The sequence below is a fragment of the Vigna umbellata genome, chromosome 2 (genome assembly GCF_029865625.1).
Source record: "Vigna umbellata cultivar VRB3 chromosome 2, Vumbellata_1.0, whole genome shotgun sequence".
In the NCBI taxonomy this organism is placed as follows: domain Eukaryota; kingdom Viridiplantae; phylum Streptophyta; class Magnoliopsida; order Fabales; family Fabaceae; genus Vigna; species Vigna umbellata.
In genome coordinates this window covers 29336014-29359591 of record NC_142166.1, presented here as the reverse complement: position 1 = coordinate 29359591, position 23578 = coordinate 29336014, and the positions used below count along the sequence as shown (strand labels likewise).

At 37.8% G+C, this 23578-nt stretch overlaps 1 protein-coding gene across 1 annotated transcript; it reads left to right on the top strand.

Annotated features, from left to right (window-relative positions):
- The first annotated feature begins 15821 nt into the window (after nt 1–15821).
- LOC148203755 (uncharacterized) lies at nt 15822–17308 on the top strand. Its single transcript, XM_088105631.1, has 2 exons — nt 15822–16283; nt 16827–17308. The coding sequence occupies exons 1-2, from the start codon at nt 15893–15895 to the stop codon at nt 17216–17218; spliced, it is 783 nt and encodes a 260-aa protein (XP_087961757.1). The 5' UTR covers nt 15822–15892; the 3' UTR covers nt 17219–17308.
- The last annotated feature ends 6270 nt before the right edge of the window (nt 17309–23578 follow it).

Below are 23578 nucleotides of genomic sequence, written 5' to 3'. Positions count from 1 at the left end.
ACCATAACAATAAACAAAACCTAACTCACTATCCAAGGTTTCTCTGTCCTTAAACTTTGCAAATCAAGACACAAAATTAGAGTAATCCAAACTCGAAAAAGCAACAAAAACTGTAACTAAAAGTTATGGGGTGTGTATTAGGTTGTACCTGTAACTGATACGCCTAGAGCAAGTGACCAAAACCTTCTCTTTGTTCCTAAATATTGGTGAAGCAACGTTATTGTCTTCTACTTCATCAGTGACTTGACTCTTATCCTTCCAACCCAAAAGGGTCCTCACCGGTCTCTCTGGAGCAGCATCTTCCTGTTTAGGATGTGCAACAACTTGACCACTCTCACTGCGCTTTCTCTTCTTCAAAATCTGCAAAAACCAAGAACGACAATCACAAAAACAAAACAAAACAAAAAATTGCCAACGACCCTTTAGCAAGGTGCCCGCCAGAGAATAAACGCACCTGGGGTGGGAAGAGATGATAGAAAAACTGGAATGGGATTTCGCCGGTGGTGGCGACAAATGAATAAACGAATGAGTTGCAGCAATGGGGGCAAAAGGTTTTTCTACTTAGCAAAGGGACTACGCTTAAATTGGGCCTTTATTCCCGATGGGCCTTACGGAAAGCCCAAATATACGACTTTTAGGGTGATTCTGCATCCACCACTACACCATGTTTCCTCCGCTTGCCCTTAGGTTAAAACTTTTTTTACTTTTATCATTTAGGATTTTTTTAATTAATTTGAAAACCCTATTTTCCCTCATTATTTTCTCCGCGCGCCCCCACCCATCTCTCATACGGATTCCTCTCTTCTCCCTTTTCGTTTCACTTCATCTCGTTTCTCTCGTTTCTTCTTCCTTTCCTTTCTTTTTCCTTTTCTCACTCATTTGTTTGGTTTGTTTTTTTCTTCATCCAGGTTGGTTTTCTTCACTGGTTTTCTTCAGCATTCTTTTGTAGCCTTGTTTGGTAGTTTAATTTATGGTGTATTATTACTTTTTGGCTTTGGATGTGTGCTATTTTGTCGTTCTTGTCCACTGTCTTTCTGCTGATTGTATTGTTGGTCGCTTGAACAGAGCCAAAACGGTAGATCAATTCTGAAATTTCTTTTTCGAAAGACATTTAAAATGTTAACTTAGACATTTAAAAATGTTAAGTTGTTCTTGGTATTTGCTAATTAAGTACAGGAATATAAATTATCAATTTAACTAAATGGTAAAAGAAGTTAGAATTAGTTGAAGGTTCTCGATGAGAAGCAGTGTGTTACTACTAAGGGGAATGTTCATGCTATTAAATCTGGATCATGATGGAATTCTAAGCTGGCAAAGAATAGTGGGAGGGTGGGAAAGAATAATGGAAAACAATCACTCCACCCATGAATACCATAACAATATACAAAACCTAACTCACTATCCAAGGTTTCTCTGTCCTTAAACTTTGCAAATCAAGACACAAAATTAGAGTAATCCAAACTCGAAAAAGCAACAAAAACTGTAACTAAAAGTTATGGGGTGTGTATTAGGTTGTACCTGTAACTGATACGCCTAGAGCAAGTGACCAAAACCTTCTCTTTGTTCCTAAATATTGGTGAAGCAACGTTATTGTCTTCTACTTCATCAGTGACTTGACTCTTATCCTTCCAACCCAAAAGGGTCCTCAACGGTCTCTCTGGAGCAGCATCTTCCTGTTTAGGATGTGCAACAACTTGACCACTCTCACTACGCTTTCTCTTCTTCAAAATCTGCAAAAACCAAGAACGACAATCACAAAAACAAAACAAAACAAAAAATTGCCAACGACCCTTTAGCAAGGTGCCCGCCAGAGAATAAACGCACCTGGGGTGGGAAGAGATGATAGAAAAACTGGAATGGGATTTCGCTGGTGGTTGCGTCAAATGAATAAACGAATGAGTTGCAACAATGGGGGCAAAAGGTTTTTCTTCTTAGCAAAGGGACTACGCTTAAATTGGGCCTTTATTCCCGATGGGCCTTACGGAAAGCCCAAATATACGACTTTTAGGGTGTTGCTGCATCCACCACTACACCATGTTTCCTCCGCTTGCCCTTAGGTTAAAACTTTTTTACTTTTATGATTTAGGATTTTTTTAATTAATTTGAAAACCCTATTTTTCCTCATTATTTTCTCCGCGCGCCCCCACTCATCTCTCACACGGATTCCTCTCTTTTCCCTTTTCGTTTCACTTCATCTTGTTTCTTATTCCTTTCCTTTCTTTTTCCTTTTCTCACTCATTTGTTTGGTTTGTTTTTTTCTTCATCCAGGTTGGTTTTCTTCACTGGTTTTCTTCAGCATTCTTTTGTAGCCTTGTTTGGTAGTTTAATTTTTGGTGTATTATTACTTTTTGGCTTTGGATGTGTGCTATTTTGTCGTTCTTGTCCACTGTCTTTCTGCTGATTGTATTGTTGGTCGCTTGAACAGAGCCAAAACGGTAGATCAATTCTGAAATTTCTTTTTCGAAAGACAGTTAGCACACCCCTGTTCCAGATCAAAATTTTCGGAAGCCTGTGATGAGGTGTAGGTAGAAATTCGATGGGATGCACGAAGAAACACCCATCACCATGCATTTTTATCCCCATTCGTGTGCGTGTCTTGTTTGAGAACGTTCCGACGCATCTGTAGCACCGGAGAGAAGGATTTGTGGCAGAGCATCGTTCACGGTGGCTGGGTAAGAATTTTTTTTTTGCATGAAGAAAAGCCCAAAAGGTGTTGTTTAATGCGTTCACGAGGCTCTCAATTCGAGTTTAAATTCTAATATAGAGAGTCTAATTTTTGTTCACTATAGAAGCGACACCCAAGTGGAAGAGTAAGAAGCATCATCCATAAGAGAATCTTAGCATAAGAGAAGGAAAATCCCTGATTGAAAAATGGAGGTAGAGACAGAGACTATGGTGGAGAAGAGGGAGATAATCAACAACGTGATGTGTCTTTTGACCGACCCAAATGGAACTCCCTTGGGCTCTCCCATGTACCTACCTCAGAATGCTGGCCCTCAACACCTCAATCAGATTGTTAATAAGCTTCAAAATAATGTAAGCAAGTCCCTTTATTCTTCTCAAATTCTATTTTACATTTTGTTTATTATTTATAACATTGAGCGATTATCTATGCTTTCATTTTAGGAAGAGAAGTTGTCGTATGCTTTCTATATATCAGATGAGGAGCTCATTGTGCCACTTGAAACATACTTGCAGAAAAACAAAGGTTAGTCATGTTTGTTTACAATAAATTATTTCTTTTTCCTTCTTAATTCGTTGTAAATTCACTTATTTACTTGCTTTTAACACATTTTGAGAAAAAAAATCCTCATCTTTCTAAAGAATTGATACAAAGAATTACGCACTTGTAATGATGTTTTTCTTTTCCTTTGCAATGTTACTTTAACACTATTCCAGTCTCGATGGACAAGGCTTTGCCTATAGTTTATCAACCTCAAGCTATTTTCCGGATTCGTCCTATGAATCGTTGTTCTGAAACTATTTCTGGTATGTGAGACATATTGTGTATTTTCCCATTCGTAGTGGCACAATGTTGTATTGTGCTTGCTAAACTGTGAGAGACAACAGCGTGGTTTGGATGTTGATGATTATTGTAGCACAAGTTTGTGTTATTCTTTGAATTTTCTAGAATTCATATTTTTGCGGTTGTTTATATTTTTAGGTCATGCCGAAGCTGTACTTAGTGTTGCCTTCAGTCCCGATGGATGACAACTGGCAAGTGGTTCTGGTGATACCAGTGTTCGATTTTGGGACTTGACCACTCAGACACCATTGTACACTTGCAAAGGTTTGACATTTAAAAACGTTAAGTTGTTCTTGGTATCTGCTAATTAAGTACAAGAATATAAATGATCAATTTAACTAAATGGTAAAAGGAGTTAGAATTTGTTGAAGGTTCTCGATGAGAAGCAGTGTGTTACTACTAAGGGGAATGTTCATGCTATTAAATCTGGATCATGATGGAATTCTAAGCTGGCAAAGAATAGTGGGAGGGTGGGGGTTATTGCAAAGAATGAGAAAATAATAAGAGGGAAGGATAGGGACTGTGAAGGCTGAGAATTATAGTATTGGGAGAATTACAATGGTCTACTCTGCTGTAAAGAGCTATTCTTTATCCTTCCTTATTAAATTAATATCAATTTCTATAGTTTCATAATGCTTCGACAATTTTAACGAGTCATATATAGCATTATAGCTGTTAACATTTTATGCAGGACACAAGAACTGGGTACTTTGTATTGCATGGTCACTGGATGGAAAGTATCTTGTAAGTGGGAACAAGGCTGGTGAACTTATTTGTTGGGACCCTCAAATTGGAAAGTCATTAGGCAATCCACTAACTGTATGATCTTTGATCACCAATACAAACATCCATTATAAAGTTTGTTTACTCTTTTCTTAAATTTTTTTCATTTAAGTTTATTGATAGCATTGCAAACTTCCACTATTTGAAGATTCAAACAGAGAAACTTGATGCTTTGAACATTGAATAGTACATTGTCGTAGTGAAGTACATATTGAAAACAGTAGTGAGCAATGGAGCAATGGCTGCAGGAGCAATATTGATTTAGCTATAAGAATTACACAACTCTAGTTACACAGCTTCCCCCTTCTTTCCTTGCCCTAATTCCAAAAGTAAATAAAAGAACATCCTGCCTTATTCTAGAGATGTTTTATATGAATTGTCATTTATTTATTATTAGTTACTGATAACACTCTAGATTTACATATTTTTCTCTATTAAAAATCATTTCTTAGATTTCTTTAGTTTTTAATTTCTTAGAATTAGATTAGTTTTATGTTTTTCTCTTAATTCTTTAGTTTTATAAAATTTTAGTTAAAAAGAGGTTTTTAAGTGTAATTTTTAGCTTTTGTTAATAATTAGGAAATTAGTAATTTTCTGAAATTCTTTCAATAAAAATGTTTTGTTTTAATTGCATAATTTTTCTTCTTTTTCTTAATTGTTGTTTGATTTTTTACAGATTGGGACAACATTTGGGGCATAATAGAAGTTGATTGAGAGGTGTTGAATTGAAATGAGCTGCTGGATTAAATTTGGGCCGCTGTTTTGGGCCACTGTTTTAACATTAGGGTGTTGTTCCCTCCACCTCCACAGCCTTCTCCCTCCACCTCCTCAATTATCTTTAATTCCAATTATATCCTTGAAGTTAAAATTTTTTATTTTTATTATTTTATTATTTTAATATTTTAATATTTAAATATAAACTAATATAAATATAAACTAATATAAATATACATTATTAAAATACATTAAAAAGATATTCAAAAATAATAAATCAAAATATTAAAATATCTAATAAAATAATAACAGAAACATAAAATTAAAACAAAGCTTAAACGGATGACATCCTTCAACGGATGTCAACATCCGTTTAAGGCGAAACGGATGTCGACATCCGTTTTGCCTTAAACGGATGTTGACATCCGTTGAAGGATGTCATCCGTTTAGGCTTCGTTTTCATTTTACGTTTTAGGGTTAAAGGATTATTGGAAAGATTATTGGAAGGATTATTGGAAGGGTTTAGGGTTTAGGGTTTAGGATTATTGGAAGGATTATGACTACGTACCTGGAGAGGAACCACGACAAGCACATTACACCACAAACGCACTGCACCACGTACTGTTCCGAAAGCAAGAGGAGGATTGCTTGATAATTCTTTTCACGATCACTGAGCTTTGCAGAAAAATATTTTACTCATACAAGGAACTACGTAGGTTATCAGTGAAATATGTTATAAATGAGTAAAATTAAAAAACAATAATTCTAAAAATAAAATTTTACTGAGGGGCAAAATAGTAAAGGGGAGGTGGAGGGAGAAGGCTGTGGTGGTGGAGGGAGCAACACCCTTAACATTGAGCTGCTGCAAGTGAAATTGAAGGCAGCGCTGGCCTGCTACAATGGTGCTGCAATTGGAAGAGCGCTACTGATTGGATAATTGGGCTGCCAAATGCTGGTATGGACTTAAGTGAAACGGTGAGTTTCAATGGAGGCAGCTTTTGGGGGTCATTGCAGAGCAGCTCATTTGAGAAAATTTCATTCTCTCAAGCACATTCATTTGGAAGAGAGTAGAAACACTTAAGCTAGGGCTTGTGCGAGAGAAGGGAGAAGAAAAGCTCTCGCCACTTACCCAAAGAAGAACCTGACCGGTGAAGCTGAAGACGTGACCGGAGCGCGATCCTCGCCAGAGAAGAAGCTGACCGAAGCTTAAGTGGATCGGAGGGTTTGAAGAGCAAAGCTTTTGGAGACCGTTGGATCAAGGTGAAGCTCGAAGCGTCATAGCAAGGTTCCCCTCTTCCATTTTTCTTTTCCCCCTTCCTTTTCTCTTTTCGTTTTTGACCCTATATAAAGGCCTTCACCATGTAAATAGGGAGATATAGAGAACACTTCTTCATATACTTTTGAGATACATTTTCAGACGCTCTGTAGATTAGGGTTTTTACGCTTTTCTTAGAGTAGAGATATTGTTCTTGTTTCTGGATTTCGCTGAGACAATTGCGAGAGTGACAGTCGCGAGAATATTGGTGACTTCCGGTACAGTTGTAATCTTCTTTTCATATTAATAAAGTTCTATTTCGTATTCTCGTTTGTGTTGAGATTGTTCTGTGTTCTTGATTTCTGCCATTGTTATGTTTTGAGAAAATGATTTGGATTCTGATTCTCTGCAATTTTATGATTTCTTTCGGAATTAAATGTAGCATTTTTCATCGAGATGTCTTCTCGAGACAGAGAAAAGTCCAATGCATAAAAATTGATTCAAATTTGTGTTTCTTGAATTTGTTTGTGAATTTTAGATTGATGAATAGGCTAATGAACCTTGATTGGAAAAATGAGTGGAAAGAGTCAAATTAAAGTTCTGAAATATGAACTAGAATACCCTGGATTGGGATTCACATTATCATGATGTCTTCTTGAGAACTCTAAGCACTCTTTTATTCATATCAATGTACATTCACCTATGAAATCAATTCTGTCTTTGCTTTTGATAGTGATAGTTGAAGTTCAGTTTGAGTTTTGATGTTCCAGTTGTTTACTTTGAGTATTTTAGAATTTATGATCTGCTTTACTTCTGTTTCAGCCTTTACATTCTTGTTGATATGATGCTTTTCAATCTTGAGTTTTAAGTTCTTTTTAATTTGGTTTTATTTCTGATTTTGTTCCAGTTTTAGTATATAGGTTTTGTTTTGGATATAAATAGGTTTAATCTCTTCATCACTTTAGCTTAGGTTTTATTTCTTTATTTTCTTCCTTCTTTTATTTTAAAATAGATTATAGTTTCGCTTTTCTTAATTTTTTAATTTCTGTGTTTTCATTTTAAATGTCCCCACCTGTTTAGTAGTAGTTAGTAAGTAAATAATTAGTAAATAAATACAAGACTTAACTCTACATTTTAAAACTTAATTTTGTTGAGTCCTAGGATTGATATTCTGGTTGCCCTATGCTACATTAGTGGGGACCAGATTTTGTTCTGATTTTAGGCGACAAAAATCAGTTTAACCAATGAAGCACCACTGATGGTAGCTGCTACCCCAGAGTTTCAAGTGATTAAGTGTCCAACCACCTCTGTAATTGTATACGCTAATCCTTCTTTCACTGATTCAGATTCTGTTTTAATTTCTGTTAATGATAGTTCCAATTCTCTGATGAGTGGTGATTGTATGAATGCATCTGTTGATTCTGAATCTGTATATGAACTTTATGTTGGTGATGAGAGTACTGAACCTCATTCTGAAATTGATTGTATTGTTGATTTGAACTCTGATTTTAAAATTGAACCTGCTGAGCTTGAAGTACAAATTGATTTCAGAAAGTCCAAAGAGTATTTGAAAAAAATGAGGGAAGCTGCCAACCATGTTTTGGTGCTTCAGTACTATGAAATGGACTTTTATGCTGATGTATGTGATCCTAAAATTGATTTGACTACGTTTGATCAAATGCTTGATGTGCCTGTAGAGGTTGTTGATTTTAGTCCTTACTTTGATCATTCTAATATCACAAATTCAGTATTTAACATTGATAGAGTTCATATACCTGCATCTAGTGTTTTTTATGATTGCACAGATTTAAATGCACCTCTTGATGATGAATCAGGTGCTCATGATGATAGATATGTAGTTTTTGATGATGTGAAAGTTGATATGACTGATTTTGAAAATGCCTGTACTGATTTAGGATTAGAACTTGAACTTGAGTTTGCTGGGTTCTTAAACTCTTTAGAACTGAGTAATGAAAAACTCACTGGTTGTACATGTGATGAGAGGGTCGCACCTCACACGAAAGTTGATTGCAAAATTAATGCAGTATAGTACTAGGAAGTGACTCCTAGGTCGTCTCTCAAGGACCAAATGTGGTTCGGGAATCAGGTCAAACACGTAGTGGGGGGTGTTTAAGAGTTTTTGCGATAATAAATGAACTAAATTAAAATGGAAATTAAACACAATCGAACATAATTCAAAACAAAGTGAATATTAAAATTTAAATAAAGAGAAAAAAAAGAAAAAAAAAAGAAAAAAAAATAAAAGTCACTAAAAAAAAACTTAGAAGCATTTAATTAAACATGCATATGTGTAAGGAAAATTGGAATGAAAAGATAAGTTGGTGAATAAAAAAAACTATTAAACGGTGATAAATCAAAAGTGCAATTTTGCTTTAGCCATGAAGGCACCGTGCAGCATGAAACAAGACTTTTTAATTCCATCATGTGAATTAATTAAAGTGCAATAATCCAAAGCTAATTAAAAAAATAAATCTAAAGTGCAATAATCCAAAGCTAATTAAAAAAAAAGCATCATTAATCAGCGCATGTGTATCCTAAAATTCTCTCCCAAACCGTAACACCTGCTGCACCATTTCCCTCAACCATGACCCCACACGCTTCTTTTCTTACAAGAAATAAATTGGATGCCAGCGTTTTTCAAAATCCAATGAAAGCCCGTGTGCACCTCCTAATTAAATCAATGCTTGCTTTTCTAACAGGTGAATGAAATTACCTTAAAATACTAAAAGAAAAGAAAAGAAAATGTATTTCTCAAGTGCATCCAAAATCCACAATAACAGCGTGCTGCCCATTCTTCATTCAATAAAAAAAAACTAAAAAAAAAACAAAATGTTGTTACATAGGGTCCATGAGCTCTCATTGATGAAAATTTCCAAACATTCAAAACAAAAGCCCCCCAAGGTGGCGGCTGGACCATCCATGATTTAAAGCAACATAAAATCACCGCATGGAATCAAAATTAAAGCATTGTCCAAGTTGTCTAAAGAAAGAAACAATCATTTTTCTGCTGGAATAAAAACTGAGCTGCTGGAACCGAGAAAGAACCGAGAGCTGCAGGAATAAAATTCTAGTGCTCTCCAAAATAAATCACCACTCTATCTTGCTCCTCACTGTCCGTGCTACCTTCCAGCTCAATTCAAACGTAGAGAAGAACTCAACCGTAACCCTCCATGCTTTCTTTCTCCCGCTCTACTCCCTTCCCCCTGGTGGCTGCAGCTGAGCCTCTCCAATCTCCTTTTCTCTAAAACTTCCAGACCTACCTCCACGTGGGTTGCTCTTCTTCCATGTGTTGGACCCTTTGCTGGATGCGTGAATGTGCTTCTTCTTTTGACACCCCTGGATGTGCTGCTAGACCAAAGTGCTGTTGGATGCTCTTCTTTTCTTGGACACCCCCTGTGCTTCCCATTCTCCGCATGAAGCCCCACCTTTGCTGGACTCAACCCCTCTTACGTGGCTGCTGCTAGAAAAGATGCTCTATACCACCCGTAATGTGCTTCCTCAAAACTGCAGGGCCTCCTCCAATGAGCGTGCTCCGTGTGCATCCAAGCCCTTCTCTTCAACCATCATTGGGCTCCGCTGCCCATGCTGGACGTCAAAGTTCCTTCACGTGCTGCCCCTTCAAAACGTGGATCTCATTCTCCGCGTGAAGCTGGACCGTGCCCAACAAATTGATGGATGCCACCACCCTCTTGCTGGACCAATTGCCGGATGCACCTCCTAAATGTGTGGGCCGTGTGCTTCAATGTGGGCCTTGTCTTCCATTCCATTTTCAGCCGTGCATACCAGATTTTCAACTTATTCCTTCCCAAAATGAAATTTCCAACGGGCCCTAGAATAAATAATTGAATCATGTGTAGCCTCTTCCAAGTGAAATGGCACAGTGTGCAGATTAATATTCTTCCAAATGTCCCAATTTGCATTTCTAGAATTTTTCTGCAATTAATAATGCAAATAATTTACTCAAATAATCCAAATTAATTAAAATTAGAATTTTTGGTCAAATTAAGCATAATTAGCAAAAACGGAAAAATACCGGACAATTAAGCACAATTTCCTGATTAAATCTAGCACAATAAGCTAAGTGAAATTGAGAAAATATTGACTCATCAAAATAGACCACACTTAGTCTTTTGCACTCCTGGGCAAAATCAAGACGCAAATCAGGGAATAGTTCAAAGGACTTTTAAGAAGGTGACACAATGCCGACACACAGAAAATAAAGACTCACAAGGAAACAAACAGAATTACACATTCCTCAAGAAATCTGGACAAAGAAAAGAGGTAGACAATATCCAACTCAGAATCAGAGAAAGTAGATACTCATGAAATTATCCAAGCAATTCAAATCATGACAAAATGATCAATCAGCTCAAGAGGTGAATCAAAAGTAACAAAACCTCACAGATGCACTATCAGTGTTTCTCTCAAGTGTTTAAGGTAAATCAATGTCACTCAATGCACTCAAGAAAGCAAACACAAATAGACTTGGCAAGCCTCTAATATCAAAACTCAAGCACATACGCATGTTCAAATCAAAAGGTCTTTTCATGGTTGTAATGGGGCCAAGGACAAGGGAGGATATATCTGGATAAGAAGCTACAAACCATAAGGAACAGAGGAGCAATGGGGAACAAGTGTAAACACATTCAAACACACCCACAACCTCTACTTCCATCCTCTTCTTGACTCCATTATTCAAATTTTTTTTTTCATTTTTTCACTTTTTTTTTTCTATATTTTTTCATCCTATCTCTTTTCTTTTTCTCTCTGTTTAGGACACAACTATAAGAGACAAGATACACAACATATTTACAAACATAAAACAAGAAGAGGAACCAACCAGCCAATTCATCAGAAACCCCAAGGAGACCACACTTGTTCCCAAAACACTTCCAAAGCTCCAAAATTCCCTAAGGTTAAGGTAATCATGGTTTTTCACTTAAGGCTAGTGTATGAGCTTCAAAACAAAGAAATGAGGAAAGTATAGGCTCAAAAGGGGTTATCAAAGGATCAGAACAAGGTAAGCTTATTTGGCTAGAGAGGCTAAAAAACAAAACTGCCTTTATCACTTCCAAACATGCATATCAATCAAGAATTATCAACAAGAGTCAAGCCAAGGCATATGTGCAAGCAATCACGAGACGTATCACACACAAGAAAGAACATAAAGTGGCTCAGATCTCACACAGGGTAATTGTCACAATCAATTCAACCTCTCAAACATCATAATCATCTTCCCAAGCAGAGAAAAGCAAGGATTTCAAACAAATCAGAGTATCAATGAAGTGAAAGACACATCTACAACCTAAACAAAGTCCAGAAATCAAGAGAAACATATAAAACTGTACACAAAACAAAACAAAAACTACCTAGAAAAGAAAAAAATTAACACGGAAAACAAAAACTAACGAAGAAAAATCAGAATCTCCCCCAATAGACCACACTTAAACTACACAGTGTCCTCAATGTGTCATAAGCATAAGATCGAAAATCAAAATAGTGAACAGATCATGGACAAGTGCAATAAAAGTAGGGAAAGGGGGAGAAGAGAGAAAGAAAACTCCCCTGATCATGGTGGCAGTTGCCAATTTTGGACTTTCAGGGAGATGTCTTCCACCACAGGATCCAGTAAGGAAGTTTTGAGGAAGAATTGCTTCATCCTCCAGATTTGATCTAGCAGGGAGATATCATCCACAGCTGGATCTAAGAAGCAAAGACTGTTGATGAGCGGGTTCAGCAGGTGCCTACTGATGTTGAAGCTTTTGTGAGTGTAAGCACCCTTGTCTTCCACTGGAGGTGCATGTTGGTCAAATTCATATGTACCTCCTGCAGCATGGTTAGTACATTGTGGCTCCAAAGAAATGACATGCAGAGGTATAACACCCAATCCCAATTTATCAGACTGAACCTCAAATACATCCTCAGAACATGAATCAATTTCAAAATCACAAGCAATATCAACTACAGACTCAGATTCATGTTCAATGCATGGAGAATAAACATTCGGATGCGACAGCAAAAATTGGTTCTCATCATGCATAGAGGGAAAATTAAAATCAGACTCAACAACAATATAATCATCAGCATACCTCTCAACCACATAATCATCAACATAATCAAATTGAGGTATGCTTACCTCCTCTTCCTTGAAGATTGCTAAAGTGTGGGAAGATGAAGGTGGTCTACCTGGTTCAGGATTACTGCTTATTTCTGCCTGCTCCTCAAAATATTCATCACTCTCCTCAAGTGCAAGGGTAGGGACATAGGATGATGGGAAAGTAGATGGCGCAACAATAAGCTCATGACTCTTCTCCCCATCTTCTATGTTGATGCCACTATCATCATCAGGAATTAGAATAGTCTGAAATGGTGATTCCTCTATATCTTGAGACTGTTCCTGATTGAGTTGAGTGGTCATCTGCCCTATCTGGTCATTCATACTCTGAATGGCAGCTCCTATTTCTTGCTGGAACTGCATGTTCTCTTGCTGAAACTGAAGGTTCTGCATGGTCATCTGCTCCAACAACTCCTGCAATGTAGGCTCAGAAGTAGAAGGCTGAGGAGCTATTTGGGCAGGAGCATCATATTGCTGACTTTGGTATTGCTGGACTGGTGGAGGTATACAAGTACTCTGGAATGGTGGTTCTTGATAATGATGCTGTGGAGCATTATACCATTCCAAGGTAGGGTCATTCCATCCAAGACCGTTGCTGTAAACATATTGCACAGGGGAAAATTTGCTCAGAAACTGATGCTCAAGATATCCCCAATCGGTAACGGATCTCAGAGGAAGAGAGTCTTTCCAATCCTTAGCTGCTCCTTGTAATGAATGCGGAAATGCGCTCAAGAAAATGTAATCAAGAGGGACATCTGGAGGCTTCATTGAAGAGCACATGATATGGAGCCCCTCCAAATGTCTGTGTGGGCATTCTCCTACAAAACCATGAAACTTAGGCAGCAAATGTATCAGTCCAGGGGTGAGATCGCAATGAAGATCATCCTCTTTAAGTGAAACCGGCTCACAAAGAGCACTCTCAGAAATTAGAGGATGAGTCGTATTGTTCTCAACATAGAAATCAGCAGAATATGAATTACAATCAAAGTAACATGCAGAAGGAGAATCATAATCAGAGGCGCTGGCAGAATAAGCAGTATTCACAAAATCAAAATAGGTAGACATGGAAAAAGAAGAATACTAAAAATCACGAAACAAGTAAAACACAACACATTTATACATGCAACACGCACACACAAAACAGAACATCACATCACATCACATCACAACACAAGACAAAACACAACACACACAAACACAACAAAAGACCTAAGACCGAACCGTTGGTCCCCGGCAGCGGCGCCATTTTGATGAGAGGGTCGCACCTCACACGAAAGTTGATTGCAAAATTAATGCAGTATAGTACTAGGAAGTGACTCCTAGGTCGTCTCTCAAGGACCAAATGTGGTTCGGGAATCAGGTCAAACACGTAGTGGGGGGTGTTTAAGAGTTTTTGCGATAATAAATGAACTAAATTAAAATGGAAATTAAACACAATCGAACATAATTCAAAACAAAGTGAATATTAAAATTTAAATAAAGAGAAAAAAAAGAAAAAAAAAAGAAAAAAAATAAAAGTCACTAAAAAAAAACTTAGAAGCATTTAATTAAACATGCATATGTGTAAGGAAAATTGGAATGAAAAGATAAGTTGGTGAATAAAAAAAACTATTAAACGGTGATAAATCAAAAGTGCAATTTTGCTTTAGCCATGAAGGCACCGTGCAGCATGAAACAAGACTTTTTAATTCCATCATGTGAATTAATTAAAGTGCAATAATCCAAAGCTAATTAAAAAATAAATCTAAAGTGCAATAATCCAAAGCTAATTAAAAAAAAAGGCATCATTAATCAGCGCATGTGTATCCTAAAATTCTCTCCCAAACCGTAACACCTGCTGCACCATTTCCCTCAACCATGACCCCACACGCTTCTTTTCTTACAAGAAATAAATTGGATGCCAGCGTTTTTCAAAATCCAATGAAAGCCCGTGTGCACCTCCTAATTAAATCAATGCTTGCTTTTCTAACAGGTGAATGAAATTACCTTAAAATACTAAAAGAAAAGAAAAGAAAATGTATTTCTCAAGTGCATCCAAAATCCACAATAACAGCGTGCTGCCCATTCTTCATTCAATAAAAAAAAACTAAAAAAAAAACAAAATGTTGTTACATAGGGTCCATGAGCTCTCATTGATGAAAATTTCCAAACATTCAAAACAAAAGCCCCCCAAGGTGGCGGCTGGACCATCCATGATTTAAAGCAACATAAAATCACCGCATGGAATCAAAATTAAAGCATTGTCCAAGTTGTCTAAAGAAAGAAACAATCATTTTTCTGCTGGAATAAAAACTGAGCTGCTGGAACCGAGAAAGAACCGAGAGCTGCAGGAATAAAATTCTAGTGCTCTCCAAAATAAATCACCACTCTATCTTGCTCCTCACTGTCCGTGCTACCTTCCAGCTCAATTCAAACGTAGAGAAGAACTCAACCGTAACCCTCCATGCTTTCTTTCTCCCGCTCTACTCCCTTCCCCCTGGTGGCTGCAGCTGAGCCTCTCCAATCTCCTTTTCTCTAAAACTTCCAGACCTACCTCCACGTGGGTTGCTCTTCTTCCATGTGTTGGACCCTTTGCTGGATGCGTGAATGTGCTTCTTCTTTTGACACCCCTGGATGTGCTGCTAGACCAAAGTGCTGTTGGATGCTCTTCTTTTCTTGGACACCCCCTGTGCTTCCCATTCTCCGCATGAAGCCCCACCTTTGCTGGACTCAACCCCTCTTACGTGGCTGCTGCTAGAAAAGATGCTCTATACCACCCGTAATGTGCTTCCTCAAAACTGCAGGGCCTCCTCCAATGAGCGTGCTCCGTGTGCATCCAAGCCCTTCTCTTCAACCATCATTGGGCTCCGCTGCCCATGCTGGACGTCAAAGTTCCTTCACGTGCTGCCCCTTCAAAACGTGGATCTCATTCTCCGCGTGAAGCTGGACCGTGCCCAACAAATTGATGGATGCCACCACCCTCTTGCTGGACCAATTGCCGGATGCACCTCCTAAATGTGTGGGCCGTGTGCTTCAATGTGGGCCTTGTCTTCCATTCCATTTTCAGCCGTGCATACCAGATTTTCAACTTATTCCTTCCCAAAATGAAATTTCCAACGGGCCCTAGAATAAATAATTGAATCATGTGTAGCCTCTTCCAAGTGAAATGGCACAGTGTGCAGATTAATATTCTTCCAAATGTCCCAATTTGCATTTCTAGAATTTTTCTGCAATTAATAATGCAAATAATTTACTCAAATAATCCAAATTAATTAAAATTAGAATTTTTGGTCAAATTAAGCATAATTAGCAAAAACGGAAAAATACCGGACAATTAAGCACAATTTCCTGATTAAATCTAGCACAATAAGCTAAGTGAAATTGAGAAAATATTGACTCATCAACATGCCTTGGGGGTGGTTGTGAAGTTTGTGAAGAAATCAGTTCTGCCATATGTTCTGCTTCTAACTATTTTGCAGGCGCCAAGGAAGAGATCATTATGTTCAAGCTGGATGGAAATGACCTTGATGAGGTAGCTAGTGATCAGAGAACACAGGTTTATTCTGAACTTAGCATTCCCATAGAATTCTCTAAGGTTCAATATGAATTTAATGCTTTGGATCTGTTTAAAGTTGAACCCATAGAACCTGCTCCAGATTATGTTCCTGTTATGCCTGCACACAGTCATATTTTAGATTCAGCCTGTTCCATTGAAAATATTGACATGCCTTATGCTGTTTCAGAGTTATGCACTGGTTTTGACATTATTCCAGTTGATGATAGCTTCACAATAGGTGTTCATTTAGCTGCTGATTTGATAGATGCTAGTGAGGTCATTTTTGAGGAGCCAGTACAGGTTGATTTTAAATTTGAGCTTCCTGTCTGTTTAGGTGAGGTACAAACTAGCTTTGATAATCTTATGGATGAGAAAACCTTGCCAGATATTCTTGCTGTTATACCTGATTGTACTGAAAAGCTGGATGAAATTTGCGTTGTAGAACATATTGATATTTCTGATGATTTTTATGATGTGTGCATTGGTCTGGACAACAATTTTGAGGATAACTTTATGGACTGTGTTGAGTTCACTATGGATTTTGTTGTTATTACTAAGGAAGAGCCAACACAGGTGTTGTTTAACCTTGAAATTCTAGTTGTCTTATCTGAGTTTCCTTTGCAGTTTAGCTCATTTGATTGCCTATGCATAGATCCTTTAGAGCCTGTTGTTAACACTGCAGTAGTTATTGATTCTAAGGTTCTTAGAGCACCATTTGAGATTGAATGTATCCATACCCCTACTGTTTGCACTGATAATATTTTTCCCACCTTTGATGCATTGGTTCTTCATGAGAATGATCTTGATTTCAGTTTTAACAAAGCTGAAATGTTTGATGATTCACTGATGAACATTGACTTTGATTTTGCTGTTGCAGCTGACATTACTAATATTGCCACTCATCCAAAGGAAGCTGCAGACACAAAGGAAGTGGTCATGAATGCAAGAGAAGGTATAAATGATGCTCAAAGAGCCTGGAATTTGCAAAATCAACAGCAAAGGCATGAGGAGATCTGGTTGCTGCAGCTGAAAGCATTGAATGGAGAACTGATGATGCTAAAGCAGAGAGCTGGGAAGGAGCTAATGCACATCTTGGCTGACAATGGAGAAAATCCAATAAGCTCTTTCTTGTCCCTTCCTTTAAATAGTAGTTATAGGTCTTTTATAGTAGTTTACATAGCTTTAAGTAGCATAATAAATAGTAGGGTAGATAATATGTTGTTTTTCATAAAAATAAAAAGAATTAACTTTGATTTGTGGCCAATCTGAATAAGTTCTTTGCCTCTTTAGTTTTGTAGTTTTACTTTTAAGTCTTGTTTCTGTTCTTGTTCAATTGCTGTTTTTTTTTGTGTTTTTCAGTTTCTATTCTTGTACATATCTGTTGCTGTTTGATCTGAGTATGTTTTTGTTGATTAGAAAACCTTACTCACTCACACATTGAGGGCAATGTGCCTCTTAAGTGTGGGGGTGAGGGGTTGTAGTTAAAATTTTTGCTTTTACTTTGATAGATGTGTTTAGTATCTGTTTTAGCAATAAAATAGGGGTATTTTTTTCTGAACTGTTTTTCTCTTAGTTTAGGTCTGGTTTGGTTTATAAATCCCTAGAGTAGTTTACTATTCTTTCTTTAGTCTGTAAATACTTACTCTTGTTACTGATCTGTTTTAGTTTAGTTGTTAGTTTTGTTGATAATAGTTCTCAGGTCTTTTAAAGTTCATTCATTTTCTGGTTTATGTTGTTTTAGCTTAGGTTCTTTTGCTGTTTTTTAATCTGTTTTAGAACTTATTTTAGGTCCCTTTTCTTGGCTTATTTCTATTATTTTTTTTTCCTTATGCTAGTTTCTTGCTCTGTTTTAGTTCTTCATTAGTTTCTATTCTTCATTTTATTTTCATGCTTTGCTTCAAGTTTTAATTAGGATTCTTTTCATAATTTGGTTCTATTTTCTTTCTGCTACTGTTTTTGAAATTTTTCTGAATCTGTTTAGCTTTCTTTTTGTCAATTCTCTATTCTGGTTATATTGCATATGTCAGGTAGCTTATAAGAATAGTTTAGGTTTATCTTCTGTCAATATATTAGGTAGTTTAGGACTGATTCCAGGTTCCTTTTATTTCTCTAACCTTTGTTTCTATTCTTTTAGATTCTGTTTTATGCTTATCTTCATTCTTTGGTGATGTCATTCAAATTTTAGCTTTATTTCCTTAGATTAGAATTGTCAAGAGTAGACTTAGCTTTGGATTTGGGCAGAAGTAGTTCTAGCATTAATTTTTACAGTCTTTAGTTCATTTCAATTCAGTAATTTTTACATAGGATGAGTAGCAAGTCAGTTTTAACAAATTTTAAACCCTTGAGAGATTTTGGGCCAGTTTTTGTCTTTCTTGTGTGATAACATGCATGTTTAATTGTCATTCTGATTTTGCATTGATTCTTTGTGATGTGCTCGCTCTTGGTAACTTTAAATGTGATCTAGGCATCCTTCATTTTTCCAGTTTAGCTTATCCATTTCATTCCTTACCATTGCACCTTATATTGAGCTTTAGTTTTTTTTTTCTTTGCTTTTCATCCATTTCAAGCCATTTCCCCCAACCAATCATTCCTTAGAGACTTGTGAGATGTAGGGAGAAGTCTAGAACTTGGTGAGTGCATGAAAAAGAGTGAGGCCAGAAGTGAAAAAGAAAAAAAAATGTGTTGAAAAAAAATCTGGTTTGGTTGAAAAAGAAAGAAAGAGGTTTGGAAATGAGAAAAATCAGAAAAAGAAATTGAAAAAGAGACCTGAAATGAATGAAATAGAAAGAGAACCAGAGAAAAAGAAAGAAAAAATCATATGGCCAAAGTCTGAGAAAAATAGTATGTTCTGAGTTCTAGTTTTATCCCTTTTTCTTCACATTTCTCTACTCATTTCAGTTCCCATTCTTTTCTGTTTTTCCATTTCATTCCATGAACATTACAAGCCAATTAAAGACCTATTGATTTAGAGAAGCCTTGAGTCAAGCACTGTCATTTAGAGTCTTTTCAAAGTTGTGAATGGTAGTTGGCATGACATGATTGAGTGAAACAGGATTACATACTGTATTTTGTTTGATTGATTGAAATATACTGTATTTTGTTAGGAATGTAAATCTAGAATCACAACTGATTTAACTGTCATTAGACAGTTTACTTTTTGTACATATATACTGCTGACTTCAATAAGAAAATTAATCGTTTTCTCTAAATCTTTTGCATCTCTGTTTTCATTGCCTATCTCTCTCGGTTCCGCTTTTCCAAAATATCTTCCTCTCTTCTCTGATAAGCTGCCACTCTAACAGTGGTATCAGAGCTTACAGGTTTCGAATCTGGGAGGAGTAGTCAAGTAAAGAAACTCTGCAGCAAAATAGATTTTACGCTGAAGTATGGCAGGGATGATCCAAAGTAACCTACCGGTATTCGACGGAAAGAATTTCGAAGATTGGTGCGTAAAGATGGATGCTATATTGGGCTTCCATGAGATCGATGAAATTGTCAAAGATGGGTTTAAAGATCCTGCAAAGAATGCTACAGATGAAGAAAAGAAAGCGTATAAAGAGAACAGAAAATTAGACTGCAAAGCACGCATGATCTTGCATCAATGCATCTCGACGGCGATATTCCAAAAGGTGTCAAAGGCGACAACGGCCAAAGAAACATGGGAGATCTTACAAGATGGGTACGGAACTGCTGGAAATATAAAGGAGATTAAGCTACAGTCACTACGGCGGCAGTATGAGCTCCTGAACATGGGGGAACAAGAAACCATTCAAGGGTACATCGGCAGGATCCAAGTAATTGTCAACGCAATGCGTGCATGCGACAAAGTTGTCAAGGACAAGAAGATAGTTCATAAGATCTTGCGTACGTTAACGCCCCAGTATGACCACATTGTTGTGGCGATTGTAGAAAGTAGAGATTTGGAGAAAATGAAAGTCGAGGAGTTGCAAAACTCACTTGAAGCTCACGAACAGAGACTGCTAGAAAGGAAAGCCGCAGAACAAGATGCAACACAGATCAGCCAAGCATTACAAGCCAAAATACAAAAGGGTCGTGGATTTGGTAGAGGAAGAGGCAGAATGCGAGGTGGTCGTGGAAGCCGAAACGGAGGAAGGTCCGCTAATAACCAAGATCAGAACAAAGATGACGTTAACTATGATCAAAAGGAAGGAAACTTCAGAGGAAGAGGTGGCAGAAGAAATGTCGACAAAAGAAACGTGCAATGTTTCACATGTAGTAAATTTGGCCATTATTCGTCTGTATGCTGGCATAATGAAAACACCAAGAAAGAGAAGAATGACGAAGCTAATCTAGTGAAAGACGAACAAGAATCAGATTCTGATCACGTAGTGCTAATGACTGTTACAACGCAAGGAAGAAATACTGATGAGAATCTGATTAGTCAAAGAAAACAAGTACTTGAGACAAGCGAAGTTGAAGACAACTGCACAAAGAATGCTGCAGAAAGAGAATACGTGTCTCTTGCTGGGAAGACGAGCCATGCAAATGAGGGATCATCGTGGTATTTGGATACAGGGTGTTCCAACCACATGACAGGAAATCGAAATTGGCTGATCGATCTTGATACTAGTGTTAAAAGCATAATACGGTTCGCTGATAATAGTACCATAAGAGCTGAAGGCACGGGAAAGGTATTGATTGCGCGCAAAGATGGAAGGCCAGTATACATGCATAATGTTCTTTACGTACCCACCATGAGAAGCAACCTCCCGAGTCTTGGTCAGTTACACGAGAAAGGATACACCATGAAAATGGAACAAGGGCACATCAAAGTGTTCGACGAAAAGCAACGAATGATACTCAAAGCTCCTATTGCCAGCAATCGCACGTTTCGTGTAGATCTGAATACAACGGAGATACAATGCATGAAAGCAACAAGTGTTGAAGGAAATTGGCTGTGGCATTATCGTTACGGGCATCTAAACTTTAGAAGCTAAAGAAAAGAAGCTTGTGAGTGGAATCTGTACGATTGAGGCACCTAAGAAAGTTTGTGAAAGTTGCACCATAGGAAAGCAAACAAGATCAGTATTCAAGAAACGTGCCTACAAGAGAGCAAGACAGCTGCTAGAAGTGGTGCATGCTGATGTATGTGGACCATTCGACGTGTCGTCTCTGGGAGGTAACAGATACTTCCTACTTTTTGTGGATGAGCTTTCTAGAAAAATTTGGGTTTATCTGTTAAAAGGAAAAGGTGAAACTTACACTTACTTTGTTAATTTTTGCTCCATGGCCGAGAGGCAATCGGGCAAGCAGATCAAAATTCTCCGCACTGATGGAGGAGGTGAATTCAACTCAGGAGAAATGTCGAAATTCTGTACTGAAAAAGGGATTATACACGAAGTCACAGCCCCCTACACTCCTCAACATAATGGATTGGCTGAGAGGAGGAATCGCATGCTTCTTGATATGGTCAGATGTATGATCAAAGGAAGGGGTCTTCCGCATCATCTGTGGGGAGAAGCAGTTTCAACTGCAGCATACCTACTGAATAGGAGCCCAACCAAAGCTTTGCCAACTAGCACACCGGAAGAAGCGTGGTCTGGAAACAAACCTGACGTGCGACACCTGAAGATTTTTGGATCAGTCTGTTATAAGCATGTCCCAATTGAATTGAGAAAGAAATTGGACGATAGAAGCGAAACTTTCGTTTTTGTTGGTTATCATCCAACTGGAGCATATAGACTCTATGATCCAGTGAAATCAAAAATTGTGATAAGTAGGGAGTGATTGTTGATGAATCTAATGTGTTCAAGTGGAACACATGTGAGACTACCCCAGATAATTCACCTAGTACTATGATTACTACGTTGTTTAAGGAGAGAAACTATGATAAAGACACTCCGACAGTTAATACAGAGGATGTAAATAATAGGCGGTCAAAAAGAACGCGTTTCCCATCGACAAGACTGGCAGATCATGAGCTATTCCGAGACAGTGACATTACAGACACAGGTGATATATTGCATTATGCTTTACTTGTAGGTACTGAAACCATAGCATGGGAGAAAGCTATCAAAGATGATAATTGGAAGGATGCTATGATTGAGGAGATTTCAGCTATCGAGAAGAATAAAACATGGACGTTGATGGACTTACCTGCCTACAAGAAAGCCGTAGAGGTGAAGTGGATATTCAAAACTAAGTACAAACCCGATGGGAGTGTGGCAAAGTTAAAAGCTAGACTAGTTGCTAAAGGATTTCTGCAACAACCTGGGATCGATTTCACTGATGTGTACGCCCCTGTTGCAAGATTGGAAACGGTGAGGATCGTGGTAGCTATTGCCAATTCAAATAATTGGAGTATCAGCCAGATGGATGTCAAATCAGCATTTCTTAATGGGACTCTCGAAGAAGAAGTCTACGTATGTCAACCGCCTGGTTTCATCAAGAAGGACAATGAACTGAAGGTTTATAAACTTAACAAAGCTCTCTATGGTCTTCGTCAGGCACCACGAGCATGGAACAAGCATATTGACTCGTTGCTCACCAGGTATGGATTTCAAAGATGTATTGTTGAATATGGAATATATGTCAAGTTCTGTGATCAGCTAGGTACCTTGCTCATATGTCTGTACGTGGACGACCTACTGGTCACTGGAAGCTCAGTGCAAGAGATTGAAAAATTCAAAGTTATGATGAAGAATGATCTGGAGATGACAGACCTTGGCTTCTTGGGATACTTCCTTGGATTGGAGTTTATACAAACCAAAGAGGGAGTACATATGAATCAAAAGAAATATATTCTCGAAACTCTTGGAGAGGTTCAAGTTAAAAGACTGCAACATCGCATCAGTTCCAGTTATTGCCAACATGAAGCTCTCACTGCAGCAGGATGAAAGCAAAGTAGATGCAACGCTATACAGACAGATAGTCGGGACACTCCGCTACATCTGTAACAGCAGGCCAGACATAAGCTTTGGTGTGGGTCTCATCAGCCGTTACATGCATGATCCCAGACAATCGCACATGACAGCTGCAAAACACATCCTTCGATACTTGAAAGGTACCTTAGACTACGGAATTTACTTTTCCAGAAAAATTGATAGCACTACCAACATCTTGGAGGCATGGTGTGACGCGGACTGGAGCGGTGATCTTGTAGACAGGAAGAGTACTTACGGGTATTTGTTCAAGCTTATGGGAGCCCCCATCTCATGGTGTTCTAAGAAGCAGACAGTCGTGGCACTCTCATCGTGTGAAGCCGAATACATCTCAGCAGCAGAGACTGCCTGTCAATGCACTTGGATAGAAGCCATTTTGCAAGAGCTAAAGATCAAGCATCACGGACCAACATGCTAAAGGATAGACAACAAATCAGCTATTAATCTAGCCAAAAACCCAATATCTCATGGACGGAGCAAGCACATCGAAACAAAATTTCACTATCTCAGAGAACGGGTCAGCGAAGGAAAACTGGAACTGATCTACTGCAACACGGATGAACAGGAAGCTGATATATTCACGAAAGCCCTACGACAGAATAGATTTGAAAAGCTTAGAAGATCACTTGGAATTAGGTCTCTTAGTGATTTAGATTTAAGAGGGAGTGTTAGGAATGTAAATCTAGAACACAACTGATTTAACTGTCATTAGACAGTTTACTTTTTG